Here is a 26,489-nt window from a genome sequence, read left to right as displayed (position 1 = left end):
GAGCTTTGAGGTCCCTTCCAACCCAAATCATTCTGTGATTCTGTCAGCTTCACAGGGAGAACTTAGCATGGCAAAACACCAGGGAGCTTCAGTCTCCATGAGGCTTCTGCTTCAGCAACAACTTCCTCTACAGTGAATTATCTTCAGTCTCACCTACCTGTGCTGCAGTCACAGCCTTTAGACAGCTGTTTACATTTCTGCCTCTAAACAGAGCTGCCCTGGGGACTGCAAACACAGAACAGACGAGAAATTAATCTGAAGTATAAAAGCAGAAGTAGTTTTTATCTTGTCTCTCAGCTGCTGGCTGTGCTGTTGAGGTTTGCCCCCATCCTTGTGTCTATGCTTTCCTTGTTTGGATCCTGGTTGAGTGTCCACCTTCCAGAGAAGCCCCTGTGCAGAAATGCAGGGTTCCATTGGCTTCAGGCTCTGGCTTTGATTCAGAGTGTGCTGTTCCAGGTTACTTCTTCAGCAAGGCCATGGGCTGTGCAGCTAAAATTGGGGTGCAGTTGGAATAAAGATGCTGCCAATGCTTTAAGTGGATTCAAGTCTGGCTATTCCTTGAGATTAGAAAATGTGTTTAGGTAACCATTGTAGATCCTAATTTAGACTTTTGCATCACTTCCTGAGATAATTTTAGTGAGTAAAAGCAATTTCCATGAGGTACAAATGCTGCAGGGTATAGTTTTGAGGTGACCATCAGATGTTTAAGGGACACAGTGAAGTGTCTGGAGAACAGATCTGGTGAGGAGCAGCTGAGGGAACTGGGGGTGTTCAGCCTGGAGAAGAGGAGGCTGAGGAGAGACCTCATTGCTCTCTACAGCTCCCTGAAAGGAGGTTGCAGAGGGGTGGGAGTTGGTCTCTTCTCTTTAATATGAGGTGATAGAAGGAGAGGCAATGGCCTGAAACTGTGCCAGGGGAGGGTTAGGTTGGAGATGAGGAAAAATGTCTTTGCTGCAAGAGTGGCCAGGGATTGGCACAGGCTGCCCAGGGAGGTGGTGGAGTCCCCATCCATAGAGATGTTCAAAGAACGTGCGGCTGTGGTGCCTTGGGATGTGGTTTGATGGCCATGGTGGTGTTGGGTTGCTGGTTGAACTGGGAGATCTTCTTTCCAACCCAAACAATTCTATGATTCTGTACTGCTTGTCTCCTTTTGTCCTGGTTTGACTTGCTTGGTGACCCTTTCTTCCCTCTCTCTTGACCCACATGCTTAGTTGGGATGTGAAGTTTGTTCTGGAACGAACATCAATTTGTAACAGCATGTTTTAAAGGCAGCAGTTGTTCCTCTCCAGTCTCTCTGAGCCAGGATCAAGCTTTTCTAACATTCATTGTACGCAGACCTCTGGAGATGAGATCTTGAGTTCTGGAAATTCCACCTTGTCCTTGAGGCTGGCCATGGAGCTGTGTACAGTAGTCACAGAAGCCAAGATTTTCAGGAAGTGGCTAAACTTAGACTTCTGAGTCTACATTTAGAAACCTAAATAGCTGCCCTCATTTTAAACTAACACAGTAGTTAAAGTTGTCCCATCTATGTCCTTATTAGCTACAGCTCCACATTTCTCTTCAGACTGGGCAGGATGTGCTTCAGTGGGGCTGCTATACCTGCTGGGTGTAGCTGCTGTTACCCAGCTGTGTGTGACCACTGAACTCAGCACTCACACCTGGTTCTCTCCCTGGGTACTTCTGGCTAGCATCACATCCCAGAGCATCAGGGACTTGGTCCTTCTTCTGAAAGGGTTTCTCTTTGTTACTCAGTATGCTGCTTTCAGGAGTTTTTGCTTTCATTTCTCTGCTGGATTCTCTGTCCCTGGTTTTTGCCATTACTCCAGAGCTGTGCAGTTGAGGGTGTGCCATCAGGGGCAGAAATAATCTGCACAAATTCTACCCTGTTGGAACGCCCAGAGCAGCATCCTGGCCTGGGGATCCCAAGGTGAAGAATGAAGAAGGACATTTTCCTAATGTACAGGAAGGAATGTTGCTTGGAGCTGTTTTCAGGTTTAAAAGCCTGTGCTGTGACTTGTTGTCCTTCAGTCACGTCCCTCTTAAATAGTTTGTTGTTAAGCATTTTAAGCATCTTCTATCTTCCACAAGGCCACAAATCTGTAGATTTAGCTACTGTGGGAGAACCTGAACTTCATTGTGTCCTGCAAGCTTGTATTTTGAAAGTGCTGATTATTCAAGGCAGAGAAGTAGATGTGCTGTGTCTGCCAAAGGCTGATTTTGCCATGATCCAGGGCTCTGCAGAACACCCAGGAGGTGATCATTTTGGGAAGCAATGGAGGGGTTCATACAAGTACCCTGAGTGAGCAAGGAATGGACTTTGAAAAGGCAATAGCAGTTGGTGTGGGCCAACCCTTTCAGGGTTGAGTTTGGGTTTTTATTAATGACCTTGATGAAAATGACCACAATGCTTGTTAGTGACACAGGCATGATCAACGTGGAGGCCAGAGTATTATCCAGTTCTTTTTGGTATAATTTAAAGACCAGAACAGTAAAACCAAGATAAAATTCAGACGTGGAAAATGGAAAACCGAGACTAAGAACAAGAACTTCTCAAAGCCAGAAACACAACAGTCAGGAGTGGAAGATCAGAGGTTCATTTTTGGAGATTAAGCTATGCTGGCACAAGTCCAGAGGCTGAGCACAGAGTGACCATCAATGACCACTAACAGTAACTGGTCAGAAATAAAGTACTAACTCTGTAAGGCAGGGAGGTGTCAGTGATGCAAATATGTACTCTGGTACCTGTACTCAGGGGTCTGTCCTGGCTCCAGTGCTCAGTGACATTTGCAGTGGCACCCTCAGCAGGACTCACTTGAGGGTAGGGATGTCATCCAGAAGGATCCTGATAGGATTCATAAGTGGGCCAGCGCCAACTCCATGAGGTCCAAGGGATTCTACCCCTTGACTCTGTTCTGCTGAGACCTCACCTCCAATCCTGCCTCCAGGTCTGGTGTCCCCAGCAGAAGGACACAGAGCTCCTGGAGTGAGTCCAGAGGAAGCCACAAAGATGCTTCAAGGGCTGGACTAGCTCTGCTGTGAGCACAGGCTGAGGGAGCTGGGGGTGTGCAGCCTGGAGAGGAGAAGGCTCCAGGGGGACCTCAAGAGCTGCCTGCCAGCACCTGAAGGGATCCTGCAGGAAGGCTGCAGAGAGACTTTTCCTGAGGGTGTCTGAGACAGGCCAAGGGGGAATGGTTTGGAGCTGAGGCAGAGCAGGGTTAGAGTGGAGCTGAGGAAGAAGTTCTTCAGTGTGAGGTTGGTGAGAGTCTGGCACAGGCTGCCCAGGGAGGCTGTGGCTGCCTCCTGCCTGGGGGTGTTCAAGGCCAGGCTGGATGAGGCCCTGAGCAGCTGAGTCTAGCTGAGAGGTGTCCCTGCTCATGGCAGGGAGGTTGATGAGCTCTGAGGTCCCTTCCAACCCGAGTTATTCTAGGATTCTATGATTAATAAAGCTCAAAACAATCTGAAACAGATGCAGTGGGAAAATACACTGCTGGGTAAATAGCAGCCTTACTTAACAAGAGACCAGAGCCACAGCTGTCTGCCCAAACACAGCTTTGCACTGGCTGAAGTATTTTTAAAGAGGGAAACTATTGGGATTATTTTTTTTTTAAATATAGCTGAAGGGAGAGAAAAAATGTAGAATGGAAATGAAAGATTTCAATCAACAATTTAAGTTGGAAATCAAACTGTCAGAAGAACAAGGCTTTGGATCAACTTCCTGGTAGACATAAAGGTTACAGTCCTGTCTTTTTTTAGCTTGATTTCTGCAGGTAAATCACATCCCAGCATACCTGTTCTCCCTCTGAAAATGTACAAATTATCATGGCATAAGCATTGCATTTCACTACATAATATTCAAGTTCCTGTTTACCTCAGTGCCCTGTCAATTTTGTGATGTTATGAGACCTGTAGTTCTCTCTAACAGAATATTTATGGTCCTGCTCTCAGGAATTACATTTTGTATACAGTCTCCAGATTTCACTGTATTCCATGGAGACTTTACCCCTGAGTAGGGAACCAGGGGGAACCAGTGAAAGCTAGTTCTGTGTGGAACTGCCTTGTAGTAAGAAAACTGAAAAGTTCCCTGCTGCCAAGGTGAGGCTGGGCAAATGCTTTAATGCAAATGGAATGCTTTGCTCAGTTGAAGCAGCCTCATCTCTGAGCAGAAATCTTCCATAAAGTGCTCCTCCAACACAGAGCTATGGTTTGTGTCCAGGGAAGGTCTGTGGTGATCATCACATTGGAACAAGTTCCTTTCACTGTATTTCTTCCAATTGGCAGGTTGGCAACTGTTACATTAATGATTCTAAGAGCAGAGGAAATCATAAAGCATGGAATCACAGAATGTTTTGAGTTGGAAGGGACCTTAATGATCCTCTAGTTGCAACCCTCTGCCATGTGCAGGGATACTTCCCACTAGCTCAGGTTGCTCAAGCCCCCACCCAAATGCCTGCCATCAACCTGCATTGGTTTCTGCAGTTCAAATGCCCTGACCATCCTATTGCCTCCAGACAAAACAGGGCTGGATTAGAATCATTGGTCAACTCTTTATTCAGCCTTCTTCTTCCACACAGCAAGAAACCATTCTGTGTGAGCTGAAATCAGAGGGTTTTGGTGTTACCTTTGTCCTGGTGTCCTTGCTGTGTTGAAATTAAAGTGCCTAACAAATTCTGGTGCTAGCTTGGTCCAGGTCCCTTTGGTGGCCATGCTGTGCTTTGAAGAGGGCCTGTGTCTCATTTCCATCACTGATGCAGAGCATCAGCAAGAGCTTTGTGTTCAGCCAGCATCTTGGGAAGAGGAAGACTTCTCTTCATTCTCATTTCTTTCTGCAGAAAAGAGAACAAACATGGCTGTATGAACTGAAAACAACAACCCAGATAGTTTCCTGTCACACTGTGGTAGTGACCAATAATTTCTCTGTTAGCCTGAAGTGTTCCATCTGCTCGTACACCCTCCAGGCCTTTGCCTGCAGAAGCAAAGGGACCCTGTGAGCTGAGGGCTCTGTCTGGGAGGTTGTGTTCACCCACTCACACCAGACCTAATTCCACACATTTTCTATTTTTTCTTTGTTAATTCATCTTAATTCCAAAGCTGAGGGACAGTTCTTCCCACAGTTTGTGCAAGTGCTGGAAGAGGCACTCTCCCTTGCAGACCCAGGGCTCCTTCTTGTTTCAGGAAATAATGAGCAGCCTGCTTCTGTGGCATTTGTTAAGAGCACAAAGGCAATGGATGCTTGCCCAGTTTCTCTCCAAGCCTCCGATCTGATACACTCCCTTTTTTGCCCCCATGCATGAAGCCATCCACACTGATTATCATCTTGTGTCCTTCTCAGCAGGAGAAGCAGAGCTCGTACAGCACTCCAGATGTGAAAACAGCATCATTTTGTAATTTTCTTTCCTGTGATGTCTTTGCTCTGGCAAAGATCTGGGCACACGCTGGCCAGGACACAGCTGCTGTGGATCAGCTCCCCCAGGGCTTTCTCTGCCAGGCAGGTTGCAGCATCCCTGGCCCCACCTGGAGCGTTCATGGGGTTGTGAGCCAGGTGCAGGTCCCAGCCCTTGGCCTTGTTGGGTCCCATACAGTGGGTCTCAGCCCATCCATCCAGCCTGGCCAGGTCCCTTTGCAGAGCCCAAAGTACAGCCACCCTCCCTCCCAGACTAGTGTCATCTGCAGACTGACTGCGGGTGCAGACAATCCCCTCATCCAGATCACTGATAAGGACATCACAGAGAACTGTCCTCAGCACTGAGCCCTGGGGAGCACCACTGTCTTCTGCTGCTCCTGGACTTTCTGTCTGTTTTTCAAATGTAGGTAAAAGCAGAGTAAATACAGCAGCAAGAGTGAACCTGAAATTAGAGGAGGTAATGAAGAGTCAGGGAGTGTGTATGTCAGATGACCCTCAGGCAGGATTCAGTTTGCAGGAAAGGAAAGTGGTTGTGCTGGAGCACTTGGGAGCTTCCCTGTGGCCTGGCAGGTATGCTGAGGACATGGCTATGATGATGGGAGGACAGGCTGGCCATCGAGCATCCAGGAAGAGACCACTGAAAAGTAAAGAGGGCAGGCTTAGAAGTGAGTGCACTTGCTTATGGAGTTAATTTCTTGAAAGGTTTGCCTGTTTGGAAGAAGGAGAAGGTGGGGAAAGCAGCTTTTGTTTGCTCAGAGTAAGGCAGAAGTTGTGTTGCAGAGCACCTAGAGCTTGGTAATTTCAGTGCAGTGGAAAACAAATCTGGCAGTGCTGAGGAGCAGAAAGAGGAAGCACTGAGAAGTGGACATGAATCATAGAATCAGCCAGGTTGGAAGAGACCTCCAAGATCATCCAGTCCAACCTATCACCCAGCCCTATCCAGGCTTTTCTTGAACATCTCCAGGGACAGCGACTCCACCACCTCCCCAGGCAGCCCATTCCAATGTTAAATCTCTCTATGAAGAACTTCCTCCTTCCCTGGCACAACTTGAGACTGTGTCCCCTTGTTCTGCTGCTGACTTGCCTGGGAGAAGAGACCAACCCCCACCTGGCTACAACCTCCCTTCAGGTAGTTGTAGAGAGCAACGAGGTCACCCCTGAGCCTCCTCTTCTCCAGGCTGAACACCCCCAGCTCCCTCAGCATCTCCTCACAGGGCTGGGCTCCAGACCCTGCTTCACTGCCTTCTCTGGACACCTTCCAGTCTCTCAACATCTCTTGAATTGAGGAGCCCAGAACTGGACACAGCACTCAAGGTGTGGCCTGACCAGAGCTGAGTACAGGGGCAGAATAACCTCCCTTGTCCTGCTGGCTACACCATTCCTGATCCAGGCCAGGATGCCATTGGCTCTCCTGGCCACCTGGGCACACTGCTGGCTCATGTTCAGCCTCCTATCACCCAGCACCCCCAGGTCCCTCTCTCTCTGGCCACTCTCCAGCCACTCTGTTCCCAGCCTGTAGCACTGCTTGGGGTTGTTGTGGCCAAAGTGCAGAACCCTGCACTTAGCCTTGTTAAATCTCATCCCATTGGCCTCTGCCCACCCATTGAGCCTGTCCAGGTCCCTCTGCAGGGCCCTTCTACCCTGCAACAGATCAACTCCTGCTCCTAACTTGGTGTCATCTGCAAACTTACTGATGATGGACTCAATCCTCTCGTCCAGATCATCAATCCCCAGTGCTGGATGGGGCCCAGCACTGATCCCTGGGGGACACCACTAGTGCCTGGCTGCCAACTGGCAGTGGCACCATTCACCACCACTCTCTGGGCACCGTTCACTACCACTCTCTGGGCCTGGCCCTCCAGACAGTTCTTGACCCATTTCAGAGTGAATCTGTCCAAGCTATGAGCTGCCAGCTTTGCCAGGAGCTTGTTGTGGCAGAAGGTGTCATAATCCATGCATGGAGCCTGCCTTCCAGTGAAAAATGAGTTCTGAGATCTGAGGGGAGCATAGGAAGGCAGTGGTGCCCAGGTGCAGCCTGGCTGTGTGTCCTAGGGCAGCGTGCAAGAGAAGGCCCCAGTTGCACTGGAGTGGCTAGAAGAGCAGAGCTCATCAGCTGGACTCTGTGTCTTCATTGAGAGCACTGTCACTTGCTGGCCTCCCCCTCATGCCATCATGATCCCATTTCCAGAAAGCATTTTAGCAGGTGACCCTGGAGCTTGGCACCCTCTGCTTTGGCTGCTGCTGTTTGGTGATCCAAAAGAGCAAGAATCACTCTCAGCCTTCAATACAGTCTTAGAGAAGTGCTTGGTAAGGAAACTCCTGGAAGGTCCAAGTGGCATATTCCAGAAGGGCCAGAGAGATCTGAGCAGGGTACAGTGGGTTTGGAGCAAGAGTGGAAAATGCTTGAGAAAGAGATTAAGTGGGAATTCCAGTGACTGTGTTCCTGTGTGAAGTTATCTAGGAAAGTGTGTCTGGAGTAACCTACTGACCTGGGGAGGCTGAGGAAACCTCCAGGTTGTAAGGCACATCCCAGGAACACAAACATCTATATTTAACTCCTCAGCCAGCTTCAATGGCATCTGACTTTCCTTCTCCAGCTGTGCTAAGAACATTGCTGCCCATTGTTGGTGTTCTCTGGCCCTGTCCTGTGCAGCCAGCAGAGCAGGGGATGGGAACGTGATCTGCTCTGCAGGTGTTCTCCAGAAGGGCAGCAGTGCAGCCAAGAAGTGGGTCACTGCTTTTGCCTAGAAGGTTGGCCCAGCCATAGAGAGCAGCAGCAGAGCTGTTAGCAGGGAGGAAGCATGGGAGATGCAGATGTTCAGAGATCTGAGCAGAAAAAGACCGTTTGCCAAAGGTGCAGTGCAGGGAAGGGCAGCATGCTGGTAGCACAGTGATGTCCTGCCTTTCAGCACCAGAAATACCAAACCTGCTTTTGTTGCTGCCAGTCCTCCTGGGTTCCCTGCACGTTGGCGTCGTTTTGCTGGGCACTGCCCAGGCCCATGTGTTCCCTCTGCCCCAGTGGGAATCAGGCTGCCTGGCTGGTGAAGCTGCTTCCTAGTGGGCAGGGATGGTGTTGGAGGCCTGGGGAAGCTGCGCTGCTGCTGTTGGTTTGGGAATTTGGTGGAGAAGAGTTGTAGTGTCAGGGGTGGGGGTCCTACTGCATCTAATACTGGGAACTGTGCTGGTGGGAAAGGTTGGCCACAGGGTGAGTGGAGAACTCTGGCTATTAGCCAACATTTCTACAGTATTACAGGGTGTGTGGAGCAGAGCCCTTGCAGGTTTTTTGCCATGTCCAGGCCTAGAGAGGATGGATGATATAAGTTCCCATTCCTCTTAGCAGCTAAGGGTAGAGAACTTCTGTTTGGAAAGTATCAGGAGAAAACAGAGCACCTGAGCAAGTCCTTTAGCAAAACAGTCCCAGTCTGTCCCCTTCTCCACTTGTCAGCCTCTTCCTGGCTTCCTATCATGTCCTACTGCCAGGTCCTGCACCTGGGTCACAACAACCCCATGGTGAGCTACAGGCTTCAGGATGTATGGTTGGAAAGCTGGGACCTGGGACCTAGGGGTGTTTGTTAACAGTCAATTAAATGTAAGTCAGCAGTACCCAGGTGGCCAAGAAGGCCAATGGTATCCTGGCTTGGATCAGAAACTGCTGAGGCCACACCTGGAGTGCTGTGTTCATCTCTGAGCCCTCACTGCGGGAAGGACACTGAGGGGCTGGAGCCTGTCCAGAGAAGGGCAACGAGGCTGGAGAAGGGCCTGGAGCCCCTGGGCTAGAGGAGGGGCTGACGGAGCTGGGGGTGTTCAGGCTGAAGAAGAGGAGGCTGAGGGAGACCTCATTGCTCTCTACAGCTCCCTGAAGGGAGGTTGGAGTGAGGAGGGGACAGCCTCTGCTCCTTGGTGGCAAGGGACAGAAGCAGAGGAAATGGTTCCAAGCTGCCCCAGGGGAGGTTCAGGCTGGAGCTCAGGAAATATTTCTGCACTGGAAGGTTCTCAAACATTGGAATGGTTTGCCCAGGGCAGTGCTGGAGTCACCATCCCTGAGGGGTTGTAAGCAGCTGGTGCTTTAGGGACATGGTTTGGTGTTGACCCTGCAGTGCTGGGTTGAGGGTTGGACTGGATGAGCTTGAAGGACTCTTCCAGTCAGATGTTTTCTGTGATTCTCACAGGAGCTGCTGTGTTCCTTTTTGTAAAGGAGCTGTTTTTCAACTGGAGAAGAAAAGCTTGAAGTGCCTCATGTCCTGTTAACTTAATTCTTACTGTAACAAATCACATTTTCTATTTGGTCAGAAGGAGTCTGCAGGGAGGAAAAGGGTATTTTTCTCTTTTCCCCAAACAGTTCTGCTACATGTTTGTAGGTTTGGTCTGTAGCTCTACCACAGTGTTATCTCCAACGCTTTTATTAAATATTTTGATACTATATTTTCCTTTCTTTATTTTCCAGGGCAGGAAAACCACCACCTGGCCTACATCTGGATGTAGTCAAAGGAGACAAACTCATTGAGGTATGAAAATGGTTTGTGTGCATGTGGTGTGTCCTGCACACAGGCACCAGCAGCAGGACACTGCCCAGCATTTTCTGCATTTACTCACAACTATTTCCTTTCTCCTTTGGTCATGGTGTTCAAATCATTTTGGTGTACTCTGAAACTTCATTCTGAAGGGCATTTTCCCTAACCTGTACTCTACGGGACTCTCATACTGTGCTGGTAGAGGCAGTGTTTGAGAGGACACAAAACTGCAGTGCTCATTTAGCAGTGACACCTGGATTCCTGAACATTAAACCTGTCCTAGTAAGAGAGAGAGGAAAGTGTTTGTAAGGGAAACTTGATACCTTGCAGAGCTTTAAAACTTAATTTTGCCTCAAAAGTTAATTTTGGACCAAAGCTGACGTTTTGTTTCCTGCAAGATGCTTCTGTAGGAGGTACCAGAGTGCAGCCAGAACTTAGGAACTGCAGGAACAGAAACTCAGATAACACAGGGAAAGAAATCTTGAGGACAGTGTGGTAGTTTGAGGCCTTTAAGAAAAAAAACAAAAAATGTAGAGTTGAGTCCTCGAGGAGGACCAGAAAGGTCCAGAGATGGATTGGAAAATGGTAACTTTGTTATTCCATCCCAGAATTCTGCTGTCTCTTTTGAAGCTGGCGGCAAGGCCAGCTCTCTCTTTTCTCCTTATTTCATCTCTCTGGAGGGAGTCCCTTATCTGATAAACCATGGGGGCATAGCCTGTTTGTGGCCTGGCTCATTTTGCCTGTGCAGTCTTGGCCTGCTTAGGCCTAATGGAAGGGAGGCAACAGGGGGCGAGAAAATAAGCTCTGGGATTTGTGGTTTAGTCTGGTTGGGGGAAGGTTTCAGGGGAGTTTCATGTATCCTGTGTATGTATTAGGTGTTAAGGATTCATATCTTCTGCAGTTTCCTGTATATTTTCTATTATAATTCTGTATTTCTCTCCAGTTCAATGAGAGCCTCTTTATTTTACTTCTTTGGGAGTAAAATTATGTCTGTCCATTCTTTAAACTAAGACAGACAGAAGAATACAGTTCCTGGCTTTGTACTGCTGGTTTGAGACGCTCACCTGGTCAGTTCACTTGGTGGTGCTGTAGGTTAAGCAGGCACTCTCCATCTTACAGGATTGTTGCCCTGTCCCACAGCCAAGAGCAGTGTGATGTTTTTCATTTCATGATGGCTCTGCAAACAGTGTTGTGATTAGCACAGACACAATGAGTTAGTTTTGTTACAGCAGAAGAATTTGTCTCATATGCACCACCTCCTCCTCCATCTCCTGCTTTGTGATACCTCACACTAAAGCTTGTAAATACAAAACACAGTGACAAGAAAGGACCCAAGCCAGGGACTCCTAACTTGCACTGCACTGAAACAGAGAAATGTTTCTGGACAGCAAAAGTCTGCAAAGTGAAGCCAACATTTCTGAACTGAAACTTGGAAAAATAAAAACTCAGAAAGATTTTATGTAGAGAACCTCATGGAATGGTTTGGTTCTAACCCCCTGCCATGGGCAGGGGCACCTCCCACCCACCCAGGTTGCTCAAGGCCTCATCCAACCTGGCCTTCAACACCCCTAGGGAGGAGGTATCCACAGCCTCCCTGGGCAACTTGTTCCAGTGTCTCCCCACCCTCACTCTCAAGAATTTCTTCCTAATCTCCAGTCTAAATATTTTGGTAGCTTCAGCCATGGCTGGGTTTTCATGTGTGCTACCACAGGAGCATCACTCAGTGCCAAGTGTTCCTTCTGGTGTCCAGCAGGGGAGATGCACTCTTTTGGAGTAAGTTACCAGAATGTGCTTTGCCATAGGGCAGCAGATGGCAATGTCACAAACTTGTGTTTTCCCAGGCCAGAAACCAGTAAAATGAAGCTTTTCTTTATAGGCCAAGACTGTTGGTTTTGCAGACTGGAGAGTGCCCCTTCCTCTGGATTTAAAGACATAGAAAACTGGGAAAGTCAGTCCTGAGCTAAGAGCTTTAATTGGAAAGGAATTTGGTACTAACACACATTTAGAGCAGCTCAAGAAATGTCTGAGCTGGGTCATATCCACTACTCACAGCTGTCCTTCACTGGCCCTTGCTGGGCACTGTAGCTTTCAGACCCTTGGCTTCGTGCTGTTCTTCAAACCATGAACCATGCATTCTGTGTCTCATGGTACTGTGACATCTTCAGAATCATTTTCAGTGGTCAGAGAGCTGTAGCAGGACCCCCTCAGCTCAGCCTTCTCACTGCCATGCTAGCAAGAACATGTGGTGTAAGGGTTGCATGGGCACTGGGCTTTCCTTCAGGCCATGTAATGAGGCTCAAGAGAGCAAAGCCAAATGGCAGTGACCTCAGGTGTGTTAGTATGTGGCAGGCAGCCAAGCACAGTGAAGCTTTCCCACCTGGGAGACTCTCTGAGGGGTTTTTGTCATGTTTCTTTTGGGGTTTTGAGCTTGGAGAGAGAGCTTTAGAGTTTAGATGGAGCCCTCTGCTGAATTCGTCCTCAGGTGCTGGGCAAATGGGGATCATGGAGTCCTGATCAGGACTGAAAAAAAGGCAGCAAAATGCCATATGGAAGCTGAGGCTGCACCACTGGTTTTGGGAATGGCTGGAAGATTTGGTGCTGATAAACTGACAGTAAGGAATATCATCTGATGGCTGGGCTGCTCAGAGGATTTGGAGCTACCAGAGGCCCAGCTTGGCTTTGTGGTGGTACAAACATCTTGCAGCCCTCTTGATAACCTCCATGAGGCTCTTTTTGTTGCTGTGCAGCTTGCTGTTGACAGTCATTGATAGTTTGCAGTCTAGGTGCTGCAAGGATGTGCTCTGTGCTCACCCAGAGGTCACAGAGTGGCTGCAGTTTGTGTTTTCCCTCCTGACTGCTCAGCACTGCCAGGCTCAGCCCAGTGCAGCCTGCCTGCCTGCCCTGACTGTGTCCCATGGGGAGCAGGGGCAGGCCCCTGTGCAGCTCAGAGCTCTCCTTGCTATGGTGCCTGCTGAGCAAGAAGCAGAAGGGCTGGCTGGGAGAGCAGCCTCAGCAGCCTGTTCCTCATGGCTCATGCAATTGCCTCGTGGCCTTGCACAAACAGGAGGTGACTGGGGGGTCACAGGGAACAGGGTGCTGTGTGTGTGGGAGCTGAACAGGAGCTCAGTGTGAGCCTTCTGTTTCCCTCTTTGGTACCCATGGCAAATGATGCTTCAGTTGTGTGTCTTATGGTAGACAACAGCAGCCAAGAAGAAACATTGTCCTGGGCTCCCTGGTTCAAGGACAGGGACTTGCTGGAGAGGGGACAGCAAAGGGCTCCAGAGATGCTGAGGGGCCTGGAACATCTCTGTGAGGAGGAAAGGCTGAGAGAATTGGGGCTGTAGTCTGGAGAGGAGCAGCCTGAGGGGGATCTGAGCAATGCTGAGCAATACTTAAAGGGTGGGATGGGACCAGGCTTTGTTCAGTGGGACAGCACAAGGGGCACTGGGCACAGACTGCACATCAGAAGTTCATCTGAACATGAGGAGGAACTTCTGTGCTGGAAGGGTGGCAGAGCCTGGAGCAGGCTGCCCAGAGAGGTGGTAGAGTCTCCATCTCTGGAGACATTCACAACCCTCCTTGGATGTGTTCTGTGTGCCCTGCCCTGGGTGACTCTGCTTTGGCAGGGGGCTTGGACTGGATGATCTCCAAAGGTCCCTTCCAACCCCTTCCATTCTGTGATTCTTATGGATTGCTGAGCACTTGATACTAACCGAGCTGTCTGTGGCCCAGGCCTTGTGCAGAGGTCTGAGGTACACCTTGTGATGGCTGGGTCTGGAAAGTGCAAGATTAAAGCAAGCCATGAAGTGTTTAAGCTCAGTGTGTGAAGGGTGACACTGGGTTATAGCTCAGAGGCACAGAACAGTTGGGAAACATCATCTTGAAGTACAGGCAGTAAAGGGATTTTCTCCTGGATGGTTTGTTGCAGGATTTCCAATCTATGAATTCATTTCTGTCTTTGCAAAGTCTCCTGAAGACCTGCCAAGTACAAATGGTGCTGGTTTGTGCCTGGGGCTGATGGTTTGTGCCTGGTGGGAGCAAATGAAAACTTAGAGGACACGTCTTTTGGTTTCAGCTGTTGAATAAGCAACTGATGGACCAACCTTCAGGGTACTTGAAATCGTGAGGTAACTGCTTGTGGAGCTGAGCACCGAAATGTGGAGTAAGGAATCACCTTCTCAAGGTCCAGTCTCACAGATTCACAGATTTCATTGGGTTGGAAGGGACCCTCAAAGGTCAGCTTGTCCAACCCCCCTGCACTTAGCAGGGACATCTCCAGCTAGATCAGGCTTCCTAGGCCCACATTGAGTCTGATCTTGAGTGTCTCCAGAAATGAGGCCTCAACCACATCCCTGGGCAACCTGTTCCAGGGCTTCACCACCCTCGTAGTGCAAAATTTCCTCCTTACATCCAGCCTAAATCTACCCTGCTGCAGTTTCAAGTCATTGTGCCCCATCCTAATCACCACAGGTCCCTTCTAAACAGTCCCTCCCCAGCCTTCCTGGTACTTCCTTCAGTACCTTCAGGTACTGAAATGCAGCTCTGAGGCCTCCCTGGAGCCTTCTCTTCTCCAAGCTGAACAGCCCCAACTCTCTCAGCCTATCTGGTCTGTATCAGAGTTGTGCTTGCATAGAATTTGTTTTCAAATACCCAAGAATAGAAGGCAAAATCAGCACTTATGGTACTTCCAAAGAGGTGTTCCAGGATTCATGAGTATCAAGGTACTGAATTTGGGAAGGCTGAGGACCGAGTGCTGAGCTGCATGAGTGAGGTGCTGCACAATACTGGACGTAAACCCACTGCTGTGAAGGGAACCCCCAGAAAGCCTCCCCAGCATTTCTCAGAGGATGCATTTTAACAAACTCCTTGGCATTAAGAGCTGGGTGAGAGACTGTGATGGTTTCTTTCTATGATTCCACCTGTACATAGCTCCAAGTGAAATAATTTCCAAGCAGAAAGGTCTGCCAAAACCACTGCAGGTTTGAGCTCTTGATCTTATACTTGTGGGTGATTCTGAGGGCAGAGTCTGGTGAAATAGTGTTTGTAAAGTGCCACAGCAGCAGCCAGGTGAGAGCAGAATGCAGCTGTCGTGGTTTAGACCAAGACAAATTTCTCTTTTACCTCTTCCAAAAGGAACAACAGAAAATCACTGACACAAAGGATTGGCTAGGGTTGGAAAGTGTAAATGGAAAGGCTGTTCACAGCTACATCAAACAGTACAGAGCAGATAAAATACACAAAATCCACAGTCTGGATTTGACACAGAAGCTCATTAAGCCAAGCTCCACACAAACCTCCCTTTAAACCAGGCCAACCACCCCAGGCCTTCCTGCCCCCTCCTGCCAAGGCTCTTTACCCTCCATACCAACACCATTGTGACACAGCACAAATTCAGGTTGGTAGCTCCAGGCTCCAATTAGGCAGCTCCAGGCCTAATTGGCAGCATTGCCAAGACCAACACCAGGCCTCGCTCCTCAGCCAAGAGAGATAAGAGCCTGGGTGTCCTTCCCAGGAGGAAAGAGGGAGGGGAAAAGGGAAGAAAATTGATTTTGCAGCCAGTTTACAGGAATGCAGGACTTTTGGGAATGAAATACAGCTTCCAGTCCTGGCCCTTCTGGCCCCTCTGCAGGAATGCAGCTTTGTGGTCTTAAAGGCACCAACAGGCTCCAACTGCCACACCAGGAGACTGCTTCAGCCTGGTGAGTGCTCAGATGTTTTATTGAATTGCAGTGAGGCTTCCAGGCATGTTCTTGCCCTCCAGACACAGAGGAGGAGGAGGATGGCAGCGGAGACAGCTGCATGTTTCAATTGTCCCAGCTGAAGGAAAATCCTCTGCATTTTGGATTTGCACCTCATTTGGCACCAGATCATGTACTTGAAGGTGTTGTTTATTGAGCTGTGGTTCCTGTCTTACCAAGTGAGAAGTAGACTCCCAAAGATCTTTTTGTAGTTACAGCCCAAGTATTGGCACTCGTGGATTTTCTGCCAGCCTATGTCATCACTGAGGGCATTGCTGAGCTTCTCATTCTGTCTAATCATAGAATCATGGAATGGGTTGGAAGGGAAGGGACCTTAAAGCTCATCCAGTGCCAACCCCCTGCCATGGGCAGGGACACCTCCCACCAGCCCAGCTTGCTCAAGGCCTCATCCAGCCTGGCCCTGAACACCTTCAGGGAGGAGGCATCCACAGCCTCCCTGGGCAACCTGTTCCAGTCTCTCCCCACCCTCACTCTAAGGAATTTCTTCCTCATTTCCAGTCTCAATCTTCCCCCTCCCAGCTCAAAGCCATTGTCCCTTGTCCTGGCACTCCCAGCTCTTGTCACAAGTCCCTCTTCAGCTCTTCTGGAGCCCTTTAGGTACTGGAAGGTTACTTTAAGGTGTCCGTTGAGCCTTCCCTTCTCCGGGCTGAACAGCCCCAGCTCTCCCAGCCTGTGCCCATAGAGGAGGTTCTTCAGCCCTCTGCTCATCTTTGTGGCCTCCTCTGGACCTCTCCAACAATTCCAGGTCCTTCTTGTGCTGGGGGTACCAGAACTGGAGGCAGTGCTCCAGGTGGGGTTCCACAGCAGCAGAGCAGAGGGACAGAATCCCCTTGCTGTCCTGCTGGTCACCAGCTGTTTGTTTTCTCAGAACTTCTTGAAATACAGCATCTTGTGGTGCCAGTTGGCTGAGAAGTTACTTGGGGTAGTTGTGGGTGTGGGGAGCTGTTAGCTGCAAGCACAGCTTGATCACCTAAATCTTGTTACTTTAAGGAAGTAGCCAAAATAGGCAGATTTCACAAAGCACTTACTCCCCTGAAATCATGCTTAAAATGTACACCTTGAGGTGGTTATTATCAAAGGGACCAATTAATTATAAAGTTATCATGATGTATACTGGTATGGGGCTGAGATCACAGGATCATAGGATGTTAGGTTGGAAGGGACCGCTAGGGATCATTGAGTCCAGCCCCCTGCCAGAGCAGAACCATACAATCTAGCTCAGGTCACACAGGAACACATCCAGATGGGTCTTGAAAGTCTCCAGAGAAGGAGACTCCACAACCTCTCTGGGGAGCCTGCTCCAGTGCTCTGTGACCCTCACAGTGAAGAAGTTCCTCCTGTTGAGGTGGAACCTCCTGTGCTGTAATTTATATCCACTGCCCCTTGTCCTATCCCAGGGCACAACTGAGCAGAGCCTGTCCCTGTCCCCTCCCTCCTGACCCCCAGCCCTCAGCTATTGATAAACATTTATCAAATCCCCTCTCAGTCTTCTCCTCTCCAGCCTAAACAGCCCCAGGGCTCTCAGCCTCTCCTCCCCAGGCAGTGCTCCTTCAGCATCCTTGCAGCCCTCCCTTGGACTCTCTCCAGCAGATCCCTGTCCCTCCTGAACTGGGGAGCCCAGAACTGGATGAAATACTCCAGGTGAGATCTCACCAGGGCAGAGTAGAGGGGGGGAGAACCTCCCTGGATCTGCTGGACACACTCTTAATGTACCCCAGGACCCCCTTGGCCTTCTTGGCCACCAGGGCACATTGCTGTCCCATGCAGAACTTGCTGTCCACCAGCACTCCCAGGTCCTTCTCCACAGGGCTGCTCTCCAGCAGATCCCCTCCCAACCTGTACTGCTGCAGTTTATTCTTCCTTCCCAGGTGCAGGACTCTGCAGTTCTCCTTGTTTAGCCTCATTAGGTTCCTCTGTGCCCAGCTCTCAGTCTGTCCAAGTCTCTGAATGGCCTCACAGCCTTCAGGTGTCTCAGCCAAGCCTCCCGGTTTGGTATCATCAGCAAACTTGCTGAGCAGACTCTGTCTGTCCCTCATCAATGTCGTTGATGAAGATGTTAAATTCATTCTTCTAGTGACCTAAAAGAGAGAACAAACATACAGAAATCAATGAAACTCTTGTCACTGAACCCCGGGGTAGGAGAACTTCCAGCATGGAGGCTGACCAATGTTCAATGGGAAGTCCAACCTAGCAGGTGTAGGACAGCTAAGGGGGAGAGCTGAGAAAAGCAAGTGGGGAAATGCCACCTGAATGCAGCAGTGCTGAAACTCTTGTGACCTTCATCACTGCTGAGCAGGTAAACAGCTAGGGCTGTGCAAGGTGATCTGTAGAAGGTGAGGTCCCTGTCATTGCTGAGCTTGCAAGTATGCCAGAGGGATATAGATGCTGTCTTGTTCCCAGCTGTCTCCTTATTTCCTGCATGGCTTGGTAGTGGCACAGGCTCAGTGTCTAGCTGCTCCTTGTGTCACTTCTCACAGCTCACAACCCAAACCATCTACCTGTAGCTAGCTCTTTCTAGCTGGGTCTGTGGTTTGTACAGCTGGCAGAACTAGGAGGAAAGAACTGGGTGCTAGGAATGCTGCTGCCAGAAAGGGAGTTCCTTCCTCAGCACAGTGCTGGTGCATGTCCGCTGCTCCTCTAGAGCCAGCAGGTACCCCTCTGGTTGAAGGCAAACTGCTCCAGGCCACCACAACAGCAGAAGACTAATGTGGCAAAAAATGATTTGCAAGCTGCAAGCTCTGCTCAGATATGTGGCAGGAGAGGGTGGTATAGCTGGGGATGGAAGGAGGGAGAGGGGAGACATCCTCATGCTCTGGCAGGTAAAATGTTCCTTCAGCTCATGAAAACCCTTCTTCCCTAAGCAATGATCTGCTTCCTTCTGATGGCAAATGCATCAGCAGCATTCACAGAACCACAGAATGTTAGGGGTTGGAAGGGACCTCAAAAGGTCATCCAGTCCAACCCCCTGTGCCAGAGCAGCATCACCTAGAGTACACAGGAGCCATCCAGGCAGGCTTTGAGTATCTCCAGGGTACTGAACTGCTGTGTGGCCTTTGGTGAGCGCTTCAGAAAGCAGAAGCCATCTGGTAACAAACCACTGCTGCACTGCCAGCCCTTGGCTCGTGCAGCTGGGAAGGAGGAGAGCCAGGCTGGGTGAAGCACCTGGAATGCAGTGAGAAGAGAGGCTGCAGTGCTCAGGTGCTTTGCTTTCAGGAGCAAGAAGTTCCCCTGAAAAACAGTGTCTGCTGTGTGCACTGGGGGCCTGTGCAAGCACTTTCCAGAGCTGGTTTCTGTAACTGCTGTCGTGCTGTGTGAGGTCTTGTTTGGAGAAGAGATAAGAACTGGGATGAATTAAGAAGAAAGCCAAAGAGTGGTTTCATGAACTGCCCAGTGTGGATTCACATCACAGTGCTTGCTCAGTACAGCTTCCATCTCGTCTGTAAGAGTCTGGACTCTCCTGCATGTCCATTTCTGGACAGAAAGGAAATTATGATGTCCTGTGGCAGCCTGGCCATCATGCAGCATACATGCCTGGCTTAGAGAAGGCCCAAGGTCATCTGCATCAAGGAATGTGTCAGAATGGCTGGCAGGTGAGAGAGTCTCTCTGAGCCAGGCTCATGCTTTGAAGAGTTACTGTTCTCCCCAGGCTGTCTGACGTTGGCTGTTAGAGACAGTAACTGGGACTCTGCCCTGTTGTGCTGCTCTGATTTCACAGAGAGGAGATTTGAGTTTCTGTCTTTACCAGTGTCAGATCAAACAGAAATACTGATTAGCAGTTGGTGCTTCATTTGCAGTTGGCTCTGTTTATCCACATGCTTGAAAGGCTGAGAGGCTAACCTGTGTCTGTGCTTGCTGTGCCCTCCAGAAGCTCATCATTGATGAGAAGAAATACTACCTGTTTGGGAGGAATCCTGACCTCTGTGACTTTACCATTGACCACCAGTCCTGCTCTCGGGTCCATGCTGCCTTGGTCTACCACAAACATCTCAAGAGGGTTTTCCTCATAGATCTAAACAGCAGTAAGTAGAATCATCACAGAATCATCATAGAATCATGGAATGATTTGGGTTGGAAGGGACCTCCAAAGCTCATCCAGTCCAACCCCCTGCACTAAGCAGGGACATCCAGAGCCCTGTCCAACCTCACCTTAAATATCTCCAGGGATGGGGCCTCAACCACCTCCCTGGGCAGCCTGTTCCAGTGTTCCACCACATCCAATCTAAATCTGCTCTGCTCTAGTTTGAAGCCATTGCCCCTTGTCCTAAGTAGTGTGACAATTAACCAGACAGAAGCACAACACTTCAGTGCTTAAACATTTCTGGACCCAAGCCAATTCTTCCTTTGTTGTTGTTGTTTGCATTTTTGTGGACAGATGACCACAATCTGAATTGGCATCTCCAAGGTTTAGGACCAAAGGAGTGTGAGCTGCAGTCAGCTTACATCTGCTTCACTTGGGTTCAAAACAACATTTCCAGACTCCTCAGAGGCTAAGGGAAAGCAGGAAGTGACTTGGCCTTTCCTCCATAATTGTAATGAAGCTTTCTCCTCTGAGGGTGGTTCCCCAAGACCTGACACACCGAGGGAATGGTCCTACAGCAATCCAGAGGGTGAATGATGTTTGTCATTCCTTGCCATGATTTGGTGAGGACTTCTGACCTCTGTTAGCTTAGCTGGTCAGATGGCAGCTGCAGAGAACACAGCAGTACCTCTGTGACTGTGTCTCAGAGCAGCAATGAGCTTTCTGAACTTCTCAAGCACAGAATCACAGAAACATTCAGACCATCAAGATCATCAAGTCCAATCATTAACCCTACTGTACAACATTCACCCCTAAACCATCACAGAATCACTCAGGTTGGAAAATACCCTCAGGATCACCAACTCCAACCATTAACCCTACTCTACAAGGTTCACTCCTAAACCATGTCCCCAGTCACCACATTCAAAACAACTTTGAACACCTCCAGGCTTGGTGACTCCACTACCTCCCTGTGCAGCCATTCCAGTGCCTGACCACTCTTGGTGGGAAAATGTTCTTCCTACTGTCCAGTCTAAGCCTATCCCATCACAGCTTGAAGCCATTCCCTCTTGTTCTAGCACTAACAACCTGTGAGGAGAGGCCAGCACCAACCTCTCCACAACCTCCTTCCAGGCAGCTGCAGAGAGCAGGGAGGTCTCCCCTCAGCCTCCTCTGTTTCACACCAACCATCCCCAGCTCCTTCAGTCTCTGCTCTCAAGCTTTATTTTCCAGAGTAGGAAGTGTTCTGAGGGCTGGAACTCGCATGCTCTGAGCTGCAGCTGATGCCTTACAGACTGACTTGCCTTCTGCTGTTCCCAGCACATGGCACGTTCCTGGGTCACATCCGTTTGGAGCCCCACAAGCCCCAGCAGATCCCCATCGACTCCACGGTCTCGTTCGGCGCCTCCACGCGCGCCTACACGCTGCGGGAGAAGCCCCAGACGCTGCCCTCGGCTGTCAAAGGGGATGAGAAGATGGGTGGGGAAGATGAAGAGCTCAAGGGCTTGCTGGGTCTGCCAGAGGAGGAGACAGAACTGGATGTGAGTATGATGATGCTGTACCTAGGTGGTTCTTCCCCCATACTGTTTGTGTGTGTCATTCTTTTGTCCCTTTCGGGGCAAGAGACGATCTGTCTGGCCCCAAACCAACACAAAGAATCATAGGGAACCATAGGGAATCATAGGTCATGGAACCACAGAATGCAGTGGGGTGGAAGGGACCCTCAAAGGTCAGCTTGTCTGAGCCCCCTGCAGTCAGCAGGACACCTCCAACTAGAGCAGGTTGCCCAGGACCACATCAAGTTTAATTTTGAACATCTCCAGGGATGAGACCTCCACCACCTCGCTGAGCAACGTATTCCAGTGTCTCATCACCCTCATGGTGCAGAACTCCTTCCTGAGGTCCAACCTAACTCTGCCCTGCTCCAGTTTCAAACCATAGCCCCTCATCCTATCCTCACAGACCCTTCTGAACGGTCCCTCCCCAGACTTCCTCTAGGTCCCAACTCGATATCAAAATGCTGCTCTAAGGCCTCCCGCTTGTTTGCTTAGGTTCAGGTTCTTAATCTCTTGACCCTGACAATAGCCTGAGGTGTCTCCTGCTCACACATATGCATAACCCATCTGGTTTTGCCATGACAAGCCTGAAATGATGCTGCTTCCCAGAATCAGTGACCTGATAATCCTAATATTCCAGTGGTCCTCTCACAAAGGCTTGCCAGGGATGCAGATCCTCCAGCTGCCCTGCCACCAGGTTAGGAATGGTTTCCCAGGCTCTTCCCCACAGCCAGGTGACAGTGAATGCTGCCCTGTTTCCCAGTCAGCTCATGCAGAGCAGTGTCTGTGGCATGCACAGGATGGTTGAGGTTGGAAGGGAGCTCTAAGGATCATCTAGTCCAGGCCCCCAGCTCAAGCAGGGTCAGCTGGAGCAGGCTGCCCAGCACCATGCTCAGTCAGGTTCTGAATGTCTCTGCAACCTCCCTTGGGCAGGCTGCTGCATCTCTGGAGCCCTCCTCCTTCCTGGGGCTCTAAAGCTGAAGGCAGGCAGTGTGCTGTGGTGTTTGGGTGTGCACAGTCACACCATGGAATCAGTCTGCATACAGGAGCTGCTGACACTGTTTCTTCTCTAATTTGCCACTAGAACCTGACAGAGTTCAACACAGCCCACAACAAGAGGATTTCCACACTGACCATTGAGGAAGGGAACCTGGACATCCAGAGACCAAAGAGGAAACGGAAGAACTCCAGAGTCACCTTCAGTGATGATGATGAAATCATCAATCCGGGTAAGAAGTTTGGCTTAATCTTTAGCTGATGCCCTGAAGGCCTTCTTCCCAGGGTTCTCATAGGGATTCCTCATGGATAAGGAGAACAGAAATTTGGGATCTGCTGTTTCAGAGAAGCTACCACGTGTCTCCCCTAGAGATTTGAGCTCTCTCCATTTCTTCTGCCTGTAAAACAGCTGCATGCTTTGTGCAGGACAGGGATATCACTGCTCAGAATCTTCTCTCCTTGGAACAATCTCTTGGCTCCAGGAGCATGAAAATGGTTTAAATTCTTTGCCTTCTTTAGAACCTAAAAGGGAACTGAACTCATTTGGTTTTCATCTCTCCCTTAATGCTTTCCTTACCTCTTGCCCAGGGGTTACCTATCTGAAGCTCAGAGGTTTCTGACTACTTGTCTCTATCTCTGGAACAAGTCACCCTCATCCTTTGTGTCTCTGAAGATGTGGCCAGTTCCTAATTAGTCATTTTTCTCCCTCAGCTGTTTTGTGTTCCTGGCATTCCTATTAATGACGGATACTGTTCTATTGAACAGGAGTAGCCTGTTAGGGAACATGCATTCTAAAGAAGAGCCTGGAGCTGGTTTCCCCTGGCAGCAGCATACCTTGCTTCACAAGGATGTGAATGCAGTGCTCAGAACATCCTGCTGTGAACAGCAGCCCTTCACATCACCAAAAAGAGAATTTGTGCAGGCTTTCAGAGACTGCTTTGAACTCTTCTGACTCCTCCCTTCAAGGCTCCCCAAAGATTTCTGGGGCTAGCTGCTGTGCCTTTGAGCATGTGCAGAGCCTTGTCAGCAGCAGCCCTCAGCCCAGAACTCCTTTCTGGTCAGTGCCATCTGCTCCTCTTCTCCATCCCTTCTCACCACGGTGTCTGCTGAGCCCAGCTCTAGACGCAGCCACTAGATGTCCCCTGGGCTCCTCTGGTCGAGGCCTGCTGGTCCTTACTGAGAGCTACCAGAGAAGGTCCAGGAACCAGTTCTCCATGTAGGCTCCTTTACCTGGCAGCTCTTCTGTCTCCTGTGGTGGGTTGAAGTTCCCCCCCAATATAAAATTGCCAGACCAGCTCAGTGGAAGCAAATGAAGCTGTATTTACAAGCACAACTACAATCTAGAAATATGGAATGCAATGAATATGTACAAAATGGACAATATTTACATATATTTACCATTTATAAACAGCACAAGAACTCCCCTGGACAAAACCAGGGGGCTACCAACAGCTGCCCCCTCCCTGCTCCCTTCCCCCCTGTACACGGGACAAGAGAAGAAAGCAACAAAGCAGAGAGAGCTTGTTAGTGCTTCAACACAACAAAGAACACAGCCAAGGCCCCCAAGCCAGCAGAAGCACCACTTAGTATCTGCCAGAGTGAAGAAACCCAAAAGAGAGAAGTTAGTTTGTACAACCAGCTTTGTGTTGGTTTTCAGGACAAGGAGATTATTTAGACCTTATCATTATTTTCCTTTTGCATCCAATGGTAATTTTTTTACATTCTACCATGTTTTGCTCAAGATCTGTGCAAAATTTTCAAGGCATCTGCCTAAAACTGCCACACCACTACCTTTACTGAAGCCTTCCCTGCTCTTGCCTTTGCAGAGGACGTGGACCCATCCGTGGGGCGCTTCAGGAACATGGTGCAGACAGCAGTAGTCCCTGTCAAGGTACAGATTAACTTCCAGCAGTCTAATCAATACATTGATACTGTCCATTGATCAACTCCCTCTGGGAATTACCCCTTAGGAACAGAATATTCTGTGGTGGGAAATGACACTGTTAAGCAAAATTCATGGTCAGGTTTCACAGTGGTCTTCTGTAGCAGCTGTGATCGTTTCCCTTCAGATCCAGCTTGGGCTCTGTTAATAACAGCAGGGGTCAGTGCAAGGTTTGGGGTCTTTTGTCCTCTGAGAAAGAAACACTTTCAGAGGACTGCAGCGTGGTAGTTTCCAGGAATAAGTTAAAATTGTGGGAAGTGTAGACAATAGAAAGTGCAAATGAGAAGTTGGTTGTTTATTAAAAGTGCTACAGATCTCATAAGGCTGTCTGGTGGAGCTGGCAGGGTTGAAACTTTGCTCCAGGGTGAGTGTGCTGCCAGTGCTGAGTGTAAATGCTGCAGGAGAAGGGAAGGTTTGTGACAGCTGAGGGTAGCCAAGCCCCAGTGTAACAGCAGTGCCACTTGTTACTGCTGTGCAGTAAATGATGTGTGTGGAAAGAGATAATTCTGCATAAACCCCAGACTGCTGCAGGAGATTCAAGTGATCAGGAGCTAGACAAAACCACCCAAGGGAGGGCTCTAGAAGGTGCAGTTTCTCACTGTGGGGAGAAGGATGCTCTGTGTTACTGACTGAGGTCCTGCTCAATCCTGTGTTCAGGACAAGCTCACGACTGGAGGTAACCAGGTGCTCAGACCTGAGCTCCAGCTCCTGTCGCCCCTTCCTGCCCTCTGCACCTGCAGGAGTTTACTATTGAGTGATTTGCAGGGAAATCCAGAAGAAAGCTTCTGGGACAGAGGCCTGCCCGTGGTCTGTGACCACCTGTCTGTGGCTGGCCTCTGCCTTTCCAGGGCCGCGGCGAGCAGCGTGAGCAGGCTGTGCCGTGCCCGGGGTGATGCTGTCGCTGTTCCCCCGCAGAAGAAGCGCCTGGAGGGCTCGGGGGCGCTGGGCGGCGAGGAGGCGGCGGCGCGGCGCCTGCAGAGCTTCCCCTACAGCGGAGGACTCTACGGGGGGCTGCCGCCCACACACAGCGAGGCCGGCAGCCAGCCGCACGGCGCCCACGGCACGGCGCTCATCGGCGGCCTGCCCATGCCCTACCCCAACCTCGCCCCCGACGTGGACTTGACTCCCGTTGTGCCCTCGACAGTGAACATGAACCCAGCCCCCAACCCTGCCGTCTTCAACCCCGAAGCTGTGAACGAGCCCAAGAAGAAGAAGTACGCCAAGGAGGCGTGGCCGGGCAAGAAGCCGACCCCTTCCCTGCTGATCTGAGCGGGGCTGTGCCGAGGGAGGGGGGAGCAATGAACTCCAGAAACTGTGGATGTGCAGTATCGTCTTTTTAAACTTCCAGTGTCCTAACCAGGTGTAAACCCGAGAGGGGGGAAGTGAAATGTCCTTTACAGCTCTGTTCAAAGGTTTTTATATGTCTGTTTAAACACAAATACAGCTGTCACCTCCTTTCAAACAGCAACACCTGGCAGCCTTTTCTTAGCCATTTCTGGCCCCAGAGGTACTTTTGATAATGTCACCATCTCTCTGAATCCTGATCTGTAACCAGGAGGGGCAGAGTCAGCAATTTTAATTCTCACTTAGGGCATGACCCTGCAAATTGGCGTCTTTAGGTGTCGTGCTTACTATGGTAACTGTTCCTGCTGCACCTGCTCCTGGCAGAGCAGCTCCATCACAAGTTGATGTTTGTGGGGCCAAGCCTTTAGGAGTGCTCAAACTTGCAAAGTATAGGTCAGCTTTTGTTTGTTACACTTTGACACCCCACAGCATGGGGCATTATTGTTTGGGGGTTGCTTTGGGGTTTTGGTTTGGCTACAGCCTGTTTTAATTTCCACCTAAAACACTACAGCAGCCCTTTGGTGCATGAGGAGGTGGAGCTGAGCTGGACAGCAATCAATGGCTTGCTTTGCTGTGGCCCAGTGTTGTGCAGTGCAGTGCTGGGTGAGTGGGTGGAAGGGGTGCACACAGAGGTGGGCCTGAGCTGGTGTGGGTGCTGGTAGCAGCAGACAAGCCTCCAGCATTGCCTCCTGGGTGGTGCACAAGCAACAAAGCCAAGTTGGGTCTCTGCTCTGGGACAGCTGAAGTTGAACACACAGGAGAACAGTTTCTTGGTGGCCCTTTTAACTTCAACAGCTTCATTTTTGTTTGCAAATGGGACTTGGGAGCTTAGAATGTGTGAGATGCAACAAGACAGTGTGAGAGGGCACAGCCTGTGCACACCTGGCTGCCAGTGCCAGTGGATGGGAGCAGAGTGCTCCTCAGAGCTGGGATGGGAGCTCTCGGGAGAGGCTCTGCCTTGC

The 26,489-nt window shown here is 50.0% G+C and overlaps 1 protein-coding gene and 1 non-coding gene across 2 annotated transcripts in view; both read left to right on the top strand.

Annotated features, from left to right (window-relative positions):
• Window positions 1-25,470, top strand: part of PPP1R8 (protein phosphatase 1 regulatory subunit 8) — a 28,470-nt gene extending 3,000 nt beyond the window's left edge. The window contains exons 2-7 of the mRNA XM_054395222.1: window positions 9,846-9,906; window positions 19,537-19,690; window positions 21,010-21,230; window positions 22,330-22,474; window positions 24,068-24,132; window positions 25,099-25,470. Coding sequence (XP_054251197.1) covers window positions 9,846-9,906; window positions 19,537-19,690; window positions 21,010-21,230; window positions 22,330-22,474; window positions 24,068-24,132; window positions 25,099-25,452 — 1,000 coding nt within the window. The 3' untranslated portion in view covers window positions 25,453-25,470. The remainder of the gene's footprint in view (window positions 1-9,845; window positions 9,907-19,536; window positions 19,691-21,009; window positions 21,231-22,329; window positions 22,475-24,067; window positions 24,133-25,098) is intronic.
• On the top strand, window positions 13,609-13,774 carry LOC128977819 (small Cajal body-specific RNA 1). The gene has a single exon (XR_008489432.1). It is a non-coding gene; the product is annotated as a small Cajal body-specific RNA 1 (non-coding RNA).
• Window positions 25,471-26,489: the final 1,019 nt, after the last annotated feature.

The sequence above is a fragment of the Indicator indicator genome, chromosome 33, assembly GCF_027791375.1.
Source record: "Indicator indicator isolate 239-I01 chromosome 33, UM_Iind_1.1, whole genome shotgun sequence".
Lineage (NCBI taxonomy): Eukaryota > Metazoa > Chordata > Aves > Piciformes > Indicatoridae > Indicator > Indicator indicator.
This window is presented reverse-complemented; position numbering and strand designations above follow the sequence as displayed.